This window comes from Scyliorhinus torazame, chromosome 8 (assembly GCF_047496885.1).
Source record: "Scyliorhinus torazame isolate Kashiwa2021f chromosome 8, sScyTor2.1, whole genome shotgun sequence".
Lineage (NCBI taxonomy): Eukaryota > Metazoa > Chordata > Chondrichthyes > Carcharhiniformes > Scyliorhinidae > Scyliorhinus > Scyliorhinus torazame.
Window position 1 is genome coordinate 208007989 of NC_092714.1, and position 18341 is coordinate 208026329.

Consider the following 18341-nt stretch of genomic DNA (forward strand, 5'->3'; position numbering starts at 1 on the left):
CACGCTCCACATTGGGTGGACCTGGAGATAGGGGAGGAAAAAGAACAGCACCCGCCCTGGAGAATGGACATGGGACTATTGGCAGATGAGGGGGTATGTTTAAGGGTGAGGGGGTGTATTGAAAGGTACTTGGAGCTTAATGACAATGGGGAGGTTCAGGTGGGAGTGGTCTGGGAGGCGTTGAAGGCAGTGGTTAGAGGGGAGCTGATATCTATCAGGGCACATAAAGGAAAGCAGGAGGGTAGGGAAAGGGAGCGGTTGCTGAGAGAACTTTTGAGGGTGGACAGACAATATGCGGAGGCACCGGAGGAGGGACTGTACAGGGAAAGGCAAAGGCTACATGTAGAATTTGACTTGTTGACTACGGGTAATGCAGAGGCACAATGGAGAAAGGCACAAGGTGTACAGTATGAATATGGGGAGAAGGCGAGCCGGTTGCTGGCCCACCAACTGAGGAAGAGGGGAGCAGCGAGGGAGATAGGGGGGGTGAGAGACGAGGAGGGAGAGATGGAGCGGGGAGCGGAGAGAGTGAATGGGGTGTTCAAGGCATTCTACGAAAGATTATATAAAGCTCAGCCCCCGGAAGGGAAGGAGAGAATGATGTGCTTTCTGGATCAGCTGGAATTCCCTAAGGTGGAGGAGCAGGAGAGGGCGGGACTGGGAGCACAGATTGAGATGGAGGAGGTAGTGAAAGGGATTGGGAGCATGCAAGCGGGGAAGGCCCCGGGACCAGACGGATTCCCGGTGGAATTTTATAGGAAGTATATGGACTTGCTGGCCCCGCTTCTGACGAGAACCTTTAATGAGGCTAGGGAAAGGGGGCAGTTGCCACCGACTATGTCAGAGGCAACGATATCGCTCCTCCTAAAGAAGGAAAAAGACCCGCTGCAATGCGGGTCCTATAGGCCCATTTCTCTTTTAAATGTGGATGCTAAGATTCTGGCCAAGGTAATGGCGACGAGGATAGAGGACTGTGTCCCGGGGGTGGTTCATGAGGACCAAACTGGGTTTGTGAAGGGGAGACAGCTGAACACGAACATATGGAGGTTGCTAGGGGTAATGATGATGCCCCCGCCAGAGGGGGAAGCGGAGATAGTGGTGGCGATGGATGCCGAGAAAGCATTTGATAGACTGGAGTGGGATTATCTGTGGGAGATGCTGAGGAGATTTAGCTTTGGAGATGGGTATATCGGATGGGTACAGTTGCTGTATAGGGCACCGATGGCGAGTGTGGTTACGAATGGACGGGGGTCTGATTATTTCCGGCTTTACAGAGGGACGAGGCAGGGGTGTCCCCTGTCTCCGTTATTGTTTGCACTGGCGATTGAGCCCCTGGCCATGGCACTGAGGGGTTCCAGGAAGTGGAGGGGAGTGTTTAGGGGAGGAGAAGAACACCGGGTATCTTTGTATGCGGATGATTTGTTGTTGTATGTGGTGGACCCTGTGGAGGGGATGCCAGAGATAATGCGGATACTTGGGGAGTTTGGGGATTTTTCGGGGTATAAATTGAACATGGGGAAAAGTGAGTTGTTTGTGGTGCATCCGGGGGAGCAGAGCAGGGAAATAGAGGATTTACCGCTGAGGAAGGTAACAAGAGACTTCCGGTACTTGGGGATTTGGATAGCCAAGAATTGGGGACCCTTACACCGGCTTAATTTAACACGATTGGTGGAACAGATGGAGGAGGACGTCAAGAGCTGGGACATGGTGTCCCTGTAACTGGCGGGTAGGGTGCAGGCGGTTAAAATGGTGGTTCTCCCGAGATTCCTCTTTGTGTTTCAGTGCCTCCCGGTGATGGTCACAAAGGCTTTTTTTAAGAGAATCGAGAAACGCATTATGAGTTTTGTGTGGGCCGGGAAGACCCCGAGAGTGAGGAGGGGGTTCTTGCAGCGTAGTAGGGATGGGGAGGTTTGGCACTACTGAGCCTAAATGATTATTACTGGGCCGCCAATGTTTCAATGGTGTGTAAGTGGATGGGAGAAGGGGAGGGAGCGGCATGGAAGAGATTGGAGAGGGTGTCCTGCAAGGGGACCAGCTTACAAGCAATGGTGACGGCACCGTTGCCGTTCTCACCGAAGAAATATACTACAAGCCCGGTGGTGGTGGCAACATTAAAAATTTTGGGGCAGTGGAGACGGCATGGGGGAAGGACGGGAGCCTCGGTGCGGTCCCCGATAAGAAATAACCATAGGTTTGTTCCGGGGAGAATGGATGGGGAATTTGGAGATTGGCAAAGAGCTGGGGTAGTACAATTGAGAGATCTGTTCGTAGATGGGACGTTTGTGAGTCTGGGAGCGCTGACGGAAAAATATGGGTTGCCCCAAGGGAATGCATTTCGGTATATGCAACTGAGGGCTTTTGCGAGGCAACAGGTGAGGGAATTCCCGCAGCTCCCGACGCAAGAGGTGCAGGATAGAGTGATCTCAGAGACATGGGTGGGGGATGGTAGGGTGTCGGACATATACAGGGAAATGAGGGACGAGGGGGGGATCATGGTAGATGAGCTGAAAGGGAAATGGGAAGAAGAGCTGGGGGAGGAGATTGAGGAGGGGCTGTGGGCTGATGCCCTACGTAGGGTAAACCCGTCGTCCTCGTGTGCCAGGCTAAGCCTGATGCAATTCAAGGTTCTACACAGGGCGCATATGACTGGAGCATGGCTCAGTAAATTTTTCGGGGTAGAGGATAGGTGTGGGAGATGCTCGAGAAGCCCAGCGAATCACATCCACATGTTTTGGTCATGTTCGGCATTACAGGGGTTCTGGGTGGGGGTGGCGAAGGTGCTTTCGAAGGTGGTGGGGGTCCGGGTCGAGCCAGGCTGGGGGTTGGCTATATTCGGGGTTGCAGAAGAACCGGGAGTGCAGGAGGCGAGAGAGGCTGATGTTTTGGCCTTTGCGTCCCTAGTAGCCCGGCGCAGGATATTGCTTACGTGGAAAGAAGCCAAACCCCCGGGCGTGGAGACCTGGATAAACGACATGGCAGGGTTTATAAAGTTAGAACGGATCAAGTTCGTATTAAGGGGTTCGGCTCAAGGGTTCACCAGGCGGTGGCAATCGTTCGTCAACTACCTCACAGAACGATAGAGGGAATGAAAAAGAAGGAAAACAACAGCAGCAACCCAGGGGGGAGGGGGGGGGGGAGGATCCGGGCGGGCTCTTAGGGATGTCATTGTATATGTATAGACATTTGTTGTAGGTAATGTATATTGGACTGTTGGATTGTATCTTTGGAGAGTAACTATCTTTGACAAGGCAGTTGCCACTTAGTTTTGTTTTTGTTTCTGTTTATATATTATTTATTTACTTGTTTAAAACTGGCCACTGTTATTTATATTGCTTTATTGTTGTTTAAAAGAAAAACTATGTACTGTTATGTTTGGCCAAAAAATCTTGAATAAAATATATATTTTTTAAAAATAGCACTCGGTTAACCTTTCTAATTACTTGTGTACTAGTCTTTTGTGATTCATGTACTCGGCCACCTAGACTCCTCTGAATCTCAGACCTTTGCAACCTCTCACCATTGAGATAATAAGGTTTTTTATTCTTTCTGTCAAAGTGGACAATTTCACATTTGCCCACATTATACCCCATTTGTCAGATTTTTGCCCACCCACTTAACCCTTTGTAGTCTCCTTATGTCTTCTTCACAATTTACTTTCCTGCTTATCTTTGTCTTATCTGCAAACTTAGCAAATTTTGAGTCCGTTCATCCAAGTCATTTATATAAATTGTATAAAGGTTGAGATCCCAGCACTCTCTGTGGCATACCACTTGTCACATCGTGCCAACCAGAAAAAGACCCATTTGTGCCAACTCACTATTTCCTGTTAAGCAGCCAATTTTCTAGCCACGCCAATATGTATCCCCTACTCATGAGCCTTTATTTCCAGCAATAAGGTGGATTGGCCATGTTATATTGCCCTTTACTGTTCAGGGATATGGAGGATAGGTTACGGGGATAGGGTGGGGTGGGCAGGGGAGTGGACCTAGGGTAGAGTGTTCTTTCAGAGTGACATGGTGACTCAATGGGCTGAATGGCTTTCTTCTGCATTGTAGAGATTCCATGGAATAACCTTTGACATGGCCACTCAACAAAAATGCCTTCTGGAAATCTAAGGACAGTACATCCACTGGTTTGCCTTTATCCACAGCACATGTGATTCCTTCAGAGAATGCCAATAAATTGGATACACGTGATTTCCCTTTCACAGAACCATGTTGACTCTGCCTCGTTGCCTTGATTTTTTTCGACATTTCCCTGCTAAAGCATCTTTAATAATGGCTTCTAACATTTTCTGTTTGACAGATGTTTGGCTAATTGGCTAGTAGTTTCCTGCTTTCTGTCTCCCTCCCTTTTTGAATAACAAGATTATATTTATTATTTTCCAATCTAATGCAACCTTCCACAAATCTAGAGAATTTTGGAAAATTAAAACCAATGCATCAACTATCTCACTGGCTACTTCTTTCAAGAGCTTAGGGTGAAGGCCATTCGGACCCAGGGCTTTGTCAGCCTGCAACCCCAACAAATTGCACAATATCACTTTCCTAGTGATTGTAACTTTCCTGAGCTCTTCACTCCGTTCCATTTCCTGATTGGCAGCTATTTCTGGGATGCTACTTGTATCATCTATAATGAAGACCGATGCAGTGTACCTGTTTAATTCATGACATCTCTCTACTTTTCATGATCAATTCCGCAGATGCAGTTTTCTATAGGGCCAATACTAGCTCGCTTTACCTTGTACTCTAATTTTTCAGTCCTTTTTAATTCTTTTGTCATTCTTTACAATTCTTTATATTCTCTCCAATCTTCTGACCTGCCATCCACCTTTGCACAATTATATATTTTTTCTGTAAGTTTAATACTGGTTGGGATTCTCTCACAGATCCATTAGCTCCAAGCCATTTATAGATTTCCAACAGTGGTCTGATTGACAGCTTGTAAAAACCGTCTACAGCTTTGATCCAATCATATCCCTTCAAGCTTCAGTGGCCTAAGTGGTGAAACCCCAATATTTGTAAAAACATTGACCATATCAAAGAGATGTAAGTGCATTCTAAGCACTAAGTGCATTCCAATTACTCAAGCATGTGATTTCACCCACCCGCCACAAACACACACAGAAGTGAAACCCCCTAATAATGGGGCTTCCCCAGAGGGCCTGCCCCTGGCAGTCCCAATGGCGGGTTAGCGGTGTCAGGGAGGCCACGTCCCTCACCACCCAGGGGCTACACTCACTTACATGTCCTCAACATAGTCATCACGAATGGTTTTCACTTTTGAAACCCAGTAGTGATTTGCGCCGGCATAATTTCATGCCGCTGCAGTGATGTTGGTGGTTTAGAGGGGGGGATCCAGCGTGGGTAGATGCTACATCGCAAAGTTCTTTAAGCACATTTAAAATTATTAAAATTTATGGGAGTCAGGTTCATCCCCTTTCTGGATGAGACCCTGATCCCGCCACTGGCAGGGAAGATCTCAAATCACTATCTCGCCAGCGCATATCCCGTTAAAGCCCTCTTGCGAGATTTAAGGGCCATAACGGGATTTGCAACAGTGGCGACTGGACCCTCTAAGTTCCAGCCATTGTTTAAATTGCCCCGGAATCTCTGATTATAATGATGGCAAAAGTGTCAGTGTTTGCCATTACTTTGTAAAACTAACAGTAACTAATCAGAAATGTTGAGGAACACAGGGTTTTGTGTGATTGAGGAACTGAGGGAAAACGTGTTGGGGAAATCTATGGGATTGAAGGCCTCTAAATCCCAGGGCCTGATAATCTACATCTCAGAGTTCTTAAGGAAGTGGCGCTAGAAATAGTGGATGCATTGGTGGTCATCTTCCAAGACTCTATAGACTCTGGACCAGTTCCTATGGATTGGACGGTAGATAATGTTACCTCACTATTTAAAAGGGGAGGTAGAAAGAAAACATGGAATTATAGACCAGTCACCCTGATGTCAGGAATGGAGAAAATGCTCGGGTCTATTATAAAATATTTAATAGCAGAACACTTGGAAAACAGTGGCAGAATCGGACAGAGTCAGTATGGATTTACAAAAGGGAAATCATGCTTGACAAATGTATTGGAATTCTTCAAGGATGGAACTAGTGGAGTTGATGAGGGGGAGCCAATGGATGTGGTTTATTTGGACTTTCCGAAGGCTTTTGCCAAAGTCCCACATAAAAAATTTGCTTTTAAAATGAAAGCAAATGGGATTGGAGGTAATATTTTGAGATGGATAGAAAACTTGTTCGAAGACAGGAAACTAAGAGTAGGAATCAGGATTCTCCCCTACCCGGTGGGACGGGCCGTACCGGCGCTGAGGAGTGGTGTGAACCACTCCGGCGTCGGGCCGCCCAGAAGGTGCGGAATCCTCCGCACCTTCAGGGGCTAGGCCGGCGGCGGCGGGGTTGGCGCCACGCCAGCCAGCGCGGAAGGGCTTGGCGCCGCGCCAACTGCCGCCGAAGGGCCTCCACCGGCTGGCGCGAGTTGGCACATGCGCGGGAGCGCCAGCGTGTTCTGGGCTCATCCCAGCCCGTGCGCAGGAGGATTCTTCTCCATGCCGGCCATGGCGGAGGTTGACAGCAGCCGGCGCAGAGGGAAAGAGTACCCCCATGGCACAGGTCCGCCCACGGATCGGTGGGCCCCGATCGCGGGCCAGGCCACTGTGGGGGCCCTCCCCGGGGCCAGATCCCCCCGCACCCCTCCGAGGACACCGCAGGCCGCCCGTGGAGCCAGGTCCCGCCGGTTCGGACCTGGTTTGATTTACGCCGGCCGAAACGGGCGGCCGCTCGGCCTATCGCAGGGCTGAGAATCGCTGGGGGGGGGGGGGGGGATGCTGCCAGCGGCTGCCGACCGGCGCGGCGCGATTCCCATCCCCGCCAAAACCCTCGGCGCCAGACAATTCGGCAGCCGGCGTGGGGGTGGGATTCACGCCGCCCCCCGACGATTCTCCGACCCGGCGGGGGTCGGTGAATCCCGCACCTGCTCTTTTTGTAAGGCAATAACAGTGAGGTACCGTAGGGTTCAGTGCTAGGATCCCAGCTACTCACAATGTATATTAATGACTTAGATGAGGGTACTAAATACAATATTTCCCAATTTGCAGATGACACATAGCTGGGTGGGAGGGTGAGCTGTGAGGAGGATGCAAAGATGTGTCAGTGTTATTTGTGAGTGGGCAAATGCATGGCAGATGCAGTATACTGTGGATAAATGAGAGGTTATCCATTTTGGTTGTAAAAATGGAAAGGCAGATTATCATCTAAATGGCTATAGAGTGAGAGAGGAGAATGTGCAACGAGACCTGGGTGTCCTTGTACACTTGTCACTGAAGGTATGCATGCTGGTACAGCAGGCGGTAAAGAAAGGAAATGGTATGTTGGCCTTCATCGCGAAACAATTTGAGTGCAGTAGCATGGATGTCTTGCTGCAGTTATACAGGGCCTTGGTGACACCACACCTGGAATATTGTATGCAGTTTTGGTCTCCTTATCTGAGGAAGGATGCTCTTTCTATGGAGGGAAGGCAGCAAAGGTTTACTAGATTGCTTGCTGGGATGGTGGGACTGACGTATGAGGAGATATTGTGTCAGGATTAAATTCGCTGACACAATAGAAATCTCAAAAATTCTAACAGGACTAGACAGCATAGATACTTTGGATGTTCCCGACGGCGTGGGAGTCTAAAACTGTATGGCTAAAACTGTACATCTGGATCTCGCCCAGCGAAGGCGACATCCAGATTGCGACGTCTTGCGAGGTTTGGATGAATCTCGTGATTTGAGAGTGAGAGATACCTCTCACGAGATTCAAAGGCCTCATCACGTCACCAAGTCAGGCACGATGAGATAATAATCACGCCCTGTATATTTTCAAGAAACGGAGTCAGATCTAGCTCTTGGGGCGAAATACATCAAAGCATATGGGGGAAAGTGGATTACTGAGTTGGATGATCAGCCCTGATCATAATGAATGGTGGAGCAGGCTCGAAGAGCTGAATGGCCTTCTCACATTTCCTATGTTTCTATGGAATTTGCACATGCACAGTTAAATGTGAAACCAGGAGTTTTTGTCATTGATACCCAGCTCCTGCATCGGGTGCTCTGTTGCAGTCTTTGCCAGTACTTTCAGCACAGAATCAATGATTTGATGTGAACTTTAACTTTTTACACATTATTCTCTCAAACATACATTGAAAATGTTTTCTTGTTCAGTGAGAAGTAACTGTTTTTAATAGCATACTCTGTCACAATTCTTGCTGAACAGTCTTTCTGATCCTGAAAATTAATTGTAGAAGCCTGAAGTGTCAATCTTCCCATTGCAGAATAGTTCCATTGATTTTTAAAACAAATATTGGATTGGATTGGATTTGTTTATTGTCATGTGTACCGAGGTACAGTGAAAAGTATTTTTCTGCGAGCAGCTCAACAGATCATTAAGTACATGAGAAGAAAAGGGAATAAAAGAAAATACATAATAGGGCAACACAACATATACAATGTAACTACAAAAGCACTGGCATCGGATGAAGCATACAGGGTGTAGTGTTAATGAAATCAGTCCATAAGAGGGTCATTTAGGAGTCTGGTGACAGTGGGGAAGAAGCTGTTTTTGAGTCTGTTCGTGCGTGTTCTCAGATTTCTGTATCTCCTGCCCGATAGAAGAAGTTGGAAGAGTGAGTAAGCCGGGTGGGAGGGATCTTTGATTATACTGCCCGCTTTCCCCAGGCAGCGGGAGGTGTAGTTGGAGTCAATGGATGGGAGGCAGGTTCGTGTGATGGACTGGGCGGTGTTCACGACTCTCTGAAGTTTCTTGTGGTCCTGGGCCGAGCAGTTGCCGTAGCAGGCTGTGATGCAGCCTGATAGAATGCTTTCTATGGTGCATCTGTAAAAGTTGGTAAGAGTCAATGTGGACATGCCGAATTTCCTTAGTTTCCTGAGGAAGTATAGGCGCTGTTGTGCTTTCTTGGTCGTAGCGTCGACGTGGGTGGACCAGGACAGATTTTTGGAGATGTGCACCCCTAGGAATTTGAAACTGCTAACCATCTCCACCTCGGCCCCGTTGATGCTGACAGGGGTGTGTACAGTACTTTGCTTCCTGAAGTCAATTACCAGCTCTTTAGTTTTGCTGGCATTGAGGGAGAGATTGTTGTCGCTACACCACTCCACTAGGTTCTCTATCTCCCTCCTGTATTCGGACTCATCGTTATTCGAGATCCGGCCCACTATGGTCGTATCGTCAGCAAACTTGTAGATGGAGTTGGAACCAAGTTTTGCCACGCAGTCGTGTGTGTACAGGGAGTAGAGTAGGGGGCTAAGTACGCAGCCTTGCGGGGCGCCGGTGTTGAGGACTATTGTAGAGGAGGTGTTGTTATTCATTCTTACTGATTGTGGTCTGTTGGTCAGAAAATCGAGGATCCAGTTGCAGAGTGGGGAGCCAGGTCCTAGGTTTTGGAGCTTTGATATGAGCTTGGCTGGGATTATGGTGTTGAAGGCGGAGCTGTAGTCAATAAATAGGAGTCTAATGTAGGAGTCCTTGTTTCCGAGATGCTCTAGGGATGAGTGTAGGGCCAGGAAAATGGTGTCTGATGTGGACCGGTTGCAGCGGTATGCGAATTGCAGTGGATCAAGGCATTCTGGGAGTATGGAGGTGATGCGCTTCATGATCAACCTCTCGAAGCACTTCATTACGACTGAAGTTAGGGCCACTGGTCGGTAGTCATTGAGGCACGTTGCCTGGTTCTTCTTTGGTACCGGTATGATGGTGGTCTTCTTGAAGCAGGTGGGGACCTCGGAGTGGAGTAGGGACAGGTTAAAGATGTCCGTGAATACCTCTGCCAGCTGGTCCGCGCAGGCTCTGAGTGCACGACCAGGGATCCTGTCTGGGCCCGTCGCCTTCCGAGGGTTCACTTTCAGGAAGGCCAATCTGACTTCGGAAGCTGTGATGGTGGGTATGGGTGAATTATGGGCTGCTGGGGCACTCGCCAGCGGATTGTTGGTTACCTGCTCGAACCGACCATAGAATGCATTGAGTTCATCGGGGAGGGGTGCGCTGCTGCCAGAGATACTGTTTGGCTTCGCTTTGTAGCCCGTTATGTTGTTTAGTCCTTGCCACAACCGCCGAGAGTCTGTCTGTGACTCTAGCTTGGTTTGATATTCTCTCTTGGCATTCCGGATGGCTTTGCGGAGGTCGTACCTGGATTTCATGTATAGGTCAGGGTCGTCTGCCTTGAATGCCTCAGATCTGTCCTTCAGTAGGGAGTCAATCTCGCGATTGAGCCATGGTTTCCGGTTGGGGAACGCACGTACTGCTTTCTTTGGCACGCAGTCGTCCACACATTTCCTGATGAAGTCTGTGACGGTGGTGGCATACTCATTTAAGTTGGTCGCTGAGTTCTTAAATATGGACCAGTCCACTGTCTCTAAGCAGTCACGTAAGAGCTCTTCTGTCTCTTCGGACCAGCACTGCACAACCTTCTTAGCTTTATTCTCCCGCTTGAGTTTCTGCTTGTATGCCGGGAGAAGGATCACCTTCTTATGGTCTGATTTCCCAAAGTGCGGTCGGGGGATGGAACGGTAGGCGCCCTTGATTTTTGAGTAGCAGTGGTCAAGAGTGTTGTCGCCCATGGTGGGACAGATGTGCTGGTGGAATTTTGGCAGTACACTCTTGAGGTTGGCCTTGTTGAAGTCTCCGGCCACGATGAACAAGGCCTCCGGGTGTTCTGTTTCGTAGTTGTTTATTACTGTGTATAGTTCGTCCAGCGCCTATGATGACCTTTTTCAGCTCCTATCTTAATCCCTTGTGTATAATGAAACATTTATTTTGCTCTGTGTAAATTTAGGAAAATATGAATGATAATCAGTGCCCTTTGCTACTTGATTTGTTGCCTGTGAAAATTCTTCAACCTAATTGGCTGCTCAGGCTGTTAGATGACTTCACTGTTCCCGAGGGTCAGTAATCCCCAATAGATGGTGCCGGAATAAAATTGGCATTGTATTCGGAAAACCAATATCACATAGCCCACTAAATCTTTGTGGTAGGCTTTGTTCAAGGTCAGCAGATATGCTGTCCCTTCATCACTGACTGGAAATTCTGGGCCATTTTACTACAATTCTGTCAATTGAACTGAAGGAAATTAGGCTGAGTACGATTTGGAAGAGCCATGTATGTAACTCATGCACTGCTTGCTTTTCTGTTGCAGATGTCTACTTCATCATCACTCTACCCTTCCTGTGGAAAGTAACAGTAATCACTCTTGTCAGCTGTCTTCCCTTGTACGTACTGAAATACCTGAGAAGAAGATTCTCCCCACCAAGCTACTCCAAGCTTACCTCATAGACGCTGCGACCGGGATAATAATCCTGCCTCACTAGGGGATTAACATCTACAATTTGAGAAATTTATTTGACAATTTCAAGTACTACTGATGGACTAAAACTGCAACAGTCATGACCAACTAATGAGTAACAATTGGGCAGCAGGCACGTTCAGAGATGCAGCCTACTGCTTCAGAGTGGTACGATTTAACTGCAAGCAGAATCAAAAAGGGAATCATTGTCCTGTTCAAAAGTTGGAAGTTTGTCAGAAAAAGGGTCCATGAAGAAAAAAGCATCACAAAACACTCAATGAAACAAAGTGATTGAGCCACTGACACAAATATATGTTAAATGTGCCCCTCTTCGATCATTGCTATATTTTCTTTGTGACCTATGTTCACAATTGTTAAAGAGTTTCAATTGTTGATCTATTTTCATTCCCCTCCATGTTTTCATCTTGGGTGCTTTCAACTGTGTCTTGTTTTCATCCTAGTTACAGGATAAAAATGAATATCATCATCCCATGATTCAAATTGTCCACTCTTCAAGGTAGTGGCTAAAACACAATGACCCATTTCTTCTGATCTGCAGATCGATACACTCATGGGCGTCATTCTCCGTCGGCGGGAGTCTCCGTTTTGCCGGCGCCCGGGGGTTTCCCGACGGCGTGGGGCTGCCCCACAATGGGAAACCCCATTGACCGGCCGGTGTTACGGAGACTCCCGCCGGCCGGTCGGAGCAGAAATGTGGCGGGGCGGGTAGGAGAATTTCGCCCCGTATGTCCCAATGCAATGACTCTATGGGAATTTCCTAGCAAGGTTGAACTTCCAGCAGTCAATTCTCTTGCTCCCTGAGACACACCGATAACTCTCCAGCTCTGAATTTGAGTCAAAGATTTTGGATGGTTCTGACGTGTACCGTTCTGGATAGTTTCCCACGAAAAGATAGAAAGATGAACTATCTAACTTACCCGTCCCACCAATCACTCACATTGATCCCCCTGCCGGCCATTTGACTCAAGCAGACTGGCCCCCATCAGGCAAATACCCTCCCCGCACCAATTCCCCGAAACCTGACCTGAATACCCCTGGCTACCCCTATCACCTGCTTCCCCCACTGACCCGCCCTGACTAACCCCATCATCTTCTTTCCCAATTGACCAGCCCTGACTAACCTCATCACCCGCTTCCCCCACTGACCCGCCCTGACTAACCCCTTCCCCCACTGACCTGCCCTGACTAACACAATCACCCGCTTCCCCCACTGACCCGCCCTGACTAACCCCATCACCCGCTTTCCTCACTGACCCGCCCTGACTAACCCCATCACCCGCTTCCCCCACTGAACTGCCCTGACTATCCTCATCACCCGCTTCCCCCACTGACCCGCCCTGACTAAGCCCATCACCCGCTTCCCCCACTGACCCGCCCTGACTAAGCCCATCACCCGTTCCCCCACTGACCCGCCCTGAGTAACCTCACCACCCACTTCCCCCACTGACCCGCCCTGACTAACCCCATCACTCTCTTCCCCCACTGACCCGCCCTGATTAACCCCATCACCCGTTTCCCCCACTGACCCGCCCTGACTAACCCCATCACCCGTTTCCCCCACTGACCCGCCCTGACTAACCCCATCACTCGCTTCCCCCACTGACCCGCCCTGACTAACCCCATCACCCGCTTCCCCCACTGACCTGCCCTGACTTACCCCATCACTCACGTCCCCCACTGACCCGCCCTGACTAACCTCATCACCCGCTTCCCCCACTGACCTGCCCTGACTAACCCCATCACTCGCTTCCCCCACTGACCCGCCCTGACTAAACCCATCACTCGCTTCCCCCACTGACCCGCCCTGACTAAGCCCATCACCCGTTTCCCCCACTGACCCGCCCTGAGTAACCTCACCACCCACTTCCCCCACTGACCCGCCCTGACTAACCCCATCACTCTCTTCCCCCACTGACCCGCCCTGATTAACCCCATCACCCGTTTCCCCCACTGACCCGCCCTGACTAACCCCATCACCCGTTTCCCCCACTGACCCGCCCTGACTAACCCCATCACTCGCTTCCCCCACTGACCCGCCCTGACTAACCCCATCACCCGCTTCCCCCACCGACCTGCCCTGACTTACCCCATCACTCGCGTCCCCCACTGACCCGCCCTGACTAACCTCATCACCCGCTTCCCCCACTGACCTGCCCTGACTAACCCCATCACTCGCTTCCCCCACTGACCCGCCCTGACTAAACCCATCACTCGCTTCCCCCACTGACCCGCCCTGACTAACCCCATCACTCGCTTCCCCCACTGACCCGTCCTGACTAACCCCATCACCCGTTTCCCCCACTGACCCGCCCTGACTAACCTCATCACCCGCTTCCCCCACTGACCCGCCCTGACCCCATCACCCACTTCCCCCACTGACCCGCCCTGACTAACCCCATCACCCACTTCCCCCACTGACCCGCCCTGACTAACCCCATCACCCTTTTCCCCCACTGACCCGACCTGACTAACCCCATCACCCACTTCCCTCACTGACCCGCCCTGACTAACCCCATCACCCACTTCCCCCACTGACCCGCCCTGACTAACCCCATCACCCGCTTCCCTCACTGACCCGCCCTGACTAACCCCATCACCCGCTTCCCTCACTGACCCGCCCTGACTAACCCCATCACCCGCTTCCCCCACTCACCTGCCCTGACTAACACCATCATCTGCTTCCCCCACTGACCAACCCTCATCACCTGACTCCCTCTGACACGCTTGCCCCTGACCTGACCTGATGCCCCCACTACCTGAGCCGACCATCCTACCCCCTCACCCACTGACGTTCTCTCCTTAGCTTTTCAAAGAAGTGATGGGACATTTGAACTCCTTACTTACCAGAAGACTGCAGCTAGTGCCATAAAAAGGGGATGTTGGGTTTGCAGAAATTCTCTCTGGTGCTCCCTCCGAGGTTTCCTGCACTGCCTCAGTTCTGCTGGATCCTCCATTGGAAGACTTCCATGAAAAATCAGAGGAAGGTAACTGCGTATGTTTTTGTCTGATCAAGGTTAGAAAGGGAGGTTCCGACCATGAACCGAAGATTTGGGTTTCTGGTTCAATGTGAGCTTATTGATCACACTTCCTCTGTTAACTGCGGTAATAAACACACAAGGGCATGTTCTTCATCTATATCAAAACATTTCGTTCATGAACGAATGTATCAAAGGAGCTAATTTGCTTTTTAATTCGCTATAAACACATCTATGTTTTGAATGTGTCATGGCCTACATATGCACTTTATAACCAATACAAACTTTCCTGTAGGAGCTTAATCACCCAGAATGACAAATCAACTACATTTCCTATCCTGTGTTCAGAAGGGTTTTCTTTTAAGCTTCTATCAGTTCTGATATCTGATGCTTTGATGAATGAAACGAGGATGCTGACTTAGACTAACATTGTTTCTGCAAAGTAATTGCAAAGCCACATTCTCTTTTTAGCTAATCATACTTTTTTAATAATGGTAGCACTACAATTGCTCATGTCCCCCTCTGCCCAATCCACAAATGTTTGTTTTAATATCTCTCTTCCTGACTTGATAAGAGAATTGTCAAAAGAGTAGAATACTTTAAAAAAAGGTTGAAGTTTATTTAGATATTAATGTGAAAACATGTTTTTAATTGTGATAGAAGGACATACTGATTCTTTAATAATGACACTGTGCCCAGTTAGGAATGGAAGGGAGGGTGAGAATAGTCCAATCATTGTTTGTGACAGCATCCTCTCTGTCAGTAACATTCAACTTCATGGTTGACATGTGCAAGAGAAAAATGTACATGTCGATCTTTTATTGTACAATGGAAACATGCACATGTAGATCACACTAAGCAGTGATGCCTGCAAACATTTTACTTTTTTTTAAAGAGCCTTACTTATTGAATCAAACTGGCTGCTTTCTAACTAGAACAGTGCTTCCAAAACGTTTTCCCTACTGTGACCCCATTTAATGCGTGGAAATTGGTGCTACCTGAGAGAGCAGGGGGGGGGGGCAGAGATGAGCGGGAGCCAATGATTTTTTCCACAACCGTTTGGAAGACTCTGATGGATTCTCGAAGCGAGGAATCATGCGTGCCTATGTAATGGAGCCTCGGTGCCGAACCCAGGACTGTCTCCCAAAAGAGTCTTCGCTCAATGGTCACTATTGTTGCCTCGGAGTTTGCGACTGCAAATGATCGTTACTGAAGTCACGACCCACAGTTTGAGATCCCTTGAACTCGAAGCAGCGTTGGTTTAATGGTTTGCATTAACTTTGCAATGACTGCTATGTGATTGGGTGTTTGATTTCCAACCTTGAAATCCTGTCTGTGCAGCCCTGGACTCGTTTTTCGTTAAGGCCACTAAAGTTTACATGGAATTGTAACTATTGCCCTTTTGGGTAACGTATGTATGCCTTTAAAATGATGTGTTTGAGTAAGATGTCTGATAAAGGTCTAAAAGCTGTATTTATTGTGACGCTGACACTTTTTGAAGCTTTTGTGAATTGGGACAAGCAAATACGAATGCTGTAAGAGAAGGGATATGTATTCACAATATTTTCCTGCATCCTGACTAAGCCCATTAGCTTCACCTGAAAGAGGGCATGATGATTAAGATGCTTTCTTTGTAATCCTTTTAATTGGGGAAAAATCAGAACCATTGGAATTCCAACCTATTTGCTTATCAATGCTGTCGGCTCTTGACTGCATTGTCAGCCTCCTGCAGCATCTTATTCTAACTGGGACTAAGAAAATAACCACTTAACTGAGTGAATCATTTAAATTCCTACTTGAATATCAGAGCTCAAAGCCCAGCTGTCTGATTGCAGCATTTAAAGTTCAGAATTATTTTATCCATTGCTTGGGATCTGGAAGAGACTGCGAGTATAATTTCTTTCTGATCAAATTGGAATACCTAAATAGAGATCTAATACTCACCCACTGTTTAAAATGGGCATTTGTGCCATGGTCACCCATACCGTGAGTTTCTCATTTTCCCTATGAAGTCCAAAGAAGTACTTGGCAATGTTAAGAAATGCAAAGGGCTTCACACGGGGATGAAGCCCAAGATAGGGCAACACGGTAGCATATTGGTTAGCACAGTTGCTTCACAGCTCCAGGGTCCCAGGTTAACGATTCCCAGCTCGGGTCACTGTGTGGAGTCTGCGCGTTCTCCCCCTGTCTAGGTGGGTTTCCTTCGGGTGCCCCGGTTTCCTCCCATAGTCCAAAGATGTGCAGGTTGGGTGGAGTAGCCAAGCTAAATTGCCCTTAGTGTCCAAAAAGTGGGGTGGGGTTACTGGGTTACGGGAATTGGGTGGAGGTGTGGGCTTGGGTAGGGTGCTCTTCCAAGGGCCAGTGCAGACTCGATAGGCCTCCTTCAGCACTGTAAATTCTATGAAATATGGCTGAAACATGAAGGTCTCTCACGTGGCTACCCTCATGCAAGTAATGGTAACTGGTTTCCAAAAACTTCTGGCAGAGACCTGGGGCGAGATTCTCCGGTACCCCCAGCCACGTGCTAATCAGCGGCGCACCGCTTGCTGGCGGTGGGATTCTCTACTCCTAGCGCTTGTCATTGGGATTTCCCATTGAAGTCACCCCATGCCGCTGGGAAACCCACGGGTGGGTGTGTGTGCCAGCGGGAACAGAGAATCCCAACGGCTGGAGAATTCTGGCTCTGGAGAAAGTTTGTAGCCTGCCTCATCGCCTCAAGGGTTATGATGTGTGATAAAGTGAGGAACAAAAAACAAAACTGGGCAAAATAATAATGAGGTAAGAATTTTAAAATGGCATTACCTGCCAGAATACATTGGTCTCAGCTCTACAGAAAATGTACTTAGTAATTTCCTCAGCAGATACAATTTGTGTTTGGCAAAATGAAGCCTGTTTGTCGTCCTGTTTATGTTCCGATTTATGACTGAATCAAAAATATCAAATCGTTATTGTGAAATGTATTCTCCTGTTCATTCATTAATGACCTAATACGCATTTGGTGCAATTTCTACAATACCTCTTTGTCATGCCATTGATTAACCTTCCTACTTCTCTACTTTCAAAAAAAAATTCATTTCCTTTGTAGCTCTATTTGAATATTTTTAAAACTTCTTTTAATGAGAGATTGCTGTCCTATACGTCGTGCCTGGTACGTGAATTTACATTCTGTAAGTGTTTCTACAGTTCTTACATGTACCCCTGACAATTATTCCCAATCAGTGCCACTTTAGGGACATTCCTTGGAAGGTTGACTACTTTCATTAAAAAATATAAATGCATCATACTTTTCATTAACTGCCACCATGTCACCCATGGTTTCCTCTCATTCTTTGCACATATATAAGTTGCCCATTGCAAACTATCTGCCAAGGTCACCTTCTTCATCAAAAATGTCTTGAAGAGTAATTCTACTTTAATCAAGATTATTTGCTGAAGTATCCAGATAAATCAGTTCTAGAATAGATATTGGGGAAAGCAGTACTTTTTTGGAGTTTATCCCCATTTACAATCTACCTAGCCTTTTGCATTTTGTACCGGTGAGTGGTGTCATAAAGCTCAGTCCCAGGCTGCTGCCATTGCCCCTGTAGCCAGTCACTTAACGGATGCTGGCTACTGCTCGGGTATGAATGTTTCCTCAACATCACTATGATTGCCATTGTTTCAGCAAATTCCTCAGTAAATCCAACCGTAATTTTCAAATACACCAAAGCAAGTCATATCATTTGCATATGTAAGTCTGAAACATTGAACATCACGCTGGAAAGTTTCTGGGAGCAAGGAGAATGTGGATGGTGAGGGGACATTCAGCCTGTGGTTGAGTACAAACTACGAATGCACTAGCATCAACTGCTGCGGCATGAAAAATTGAATCATTAGGTAAATGTAATTAAATTATGTAGTGAATACCATTGTTATATTCTTTTGTTTAAAAATAAATACATTTAGAGTACCCAATTCTTTTTTTCCAATTAAGGGGCAATTTAGTGTGG

At 48.0% G+C, this 18341-nt stretch overlaps 1 protein-coding gene across 1 annotated transcript in view; it reads left to right on the top strand.

Moving 5' to 3' along the window:
• The window catches only part of atp9a (ATPase phospholipid transporting 9A), a 286828-nt gene extending 269182 nt beyond the window's left edge, over window positions 1–17646 (top strand). Inside the window, exon 28 of the mRNA XM_072514714.1 lies at window positions 11210–17646. Within this exon, the coding sequence (XP_072370815.1) occupies window positions 11210–11346 (137 nt within the window). The 3' untranslated portion in view covers window positions 11347–17646. The remainder of the gene's footprint in view (window positions 1–11209) is intronic.
• Window positions 17647–18341: the final 695 nt, after the last annotated feature.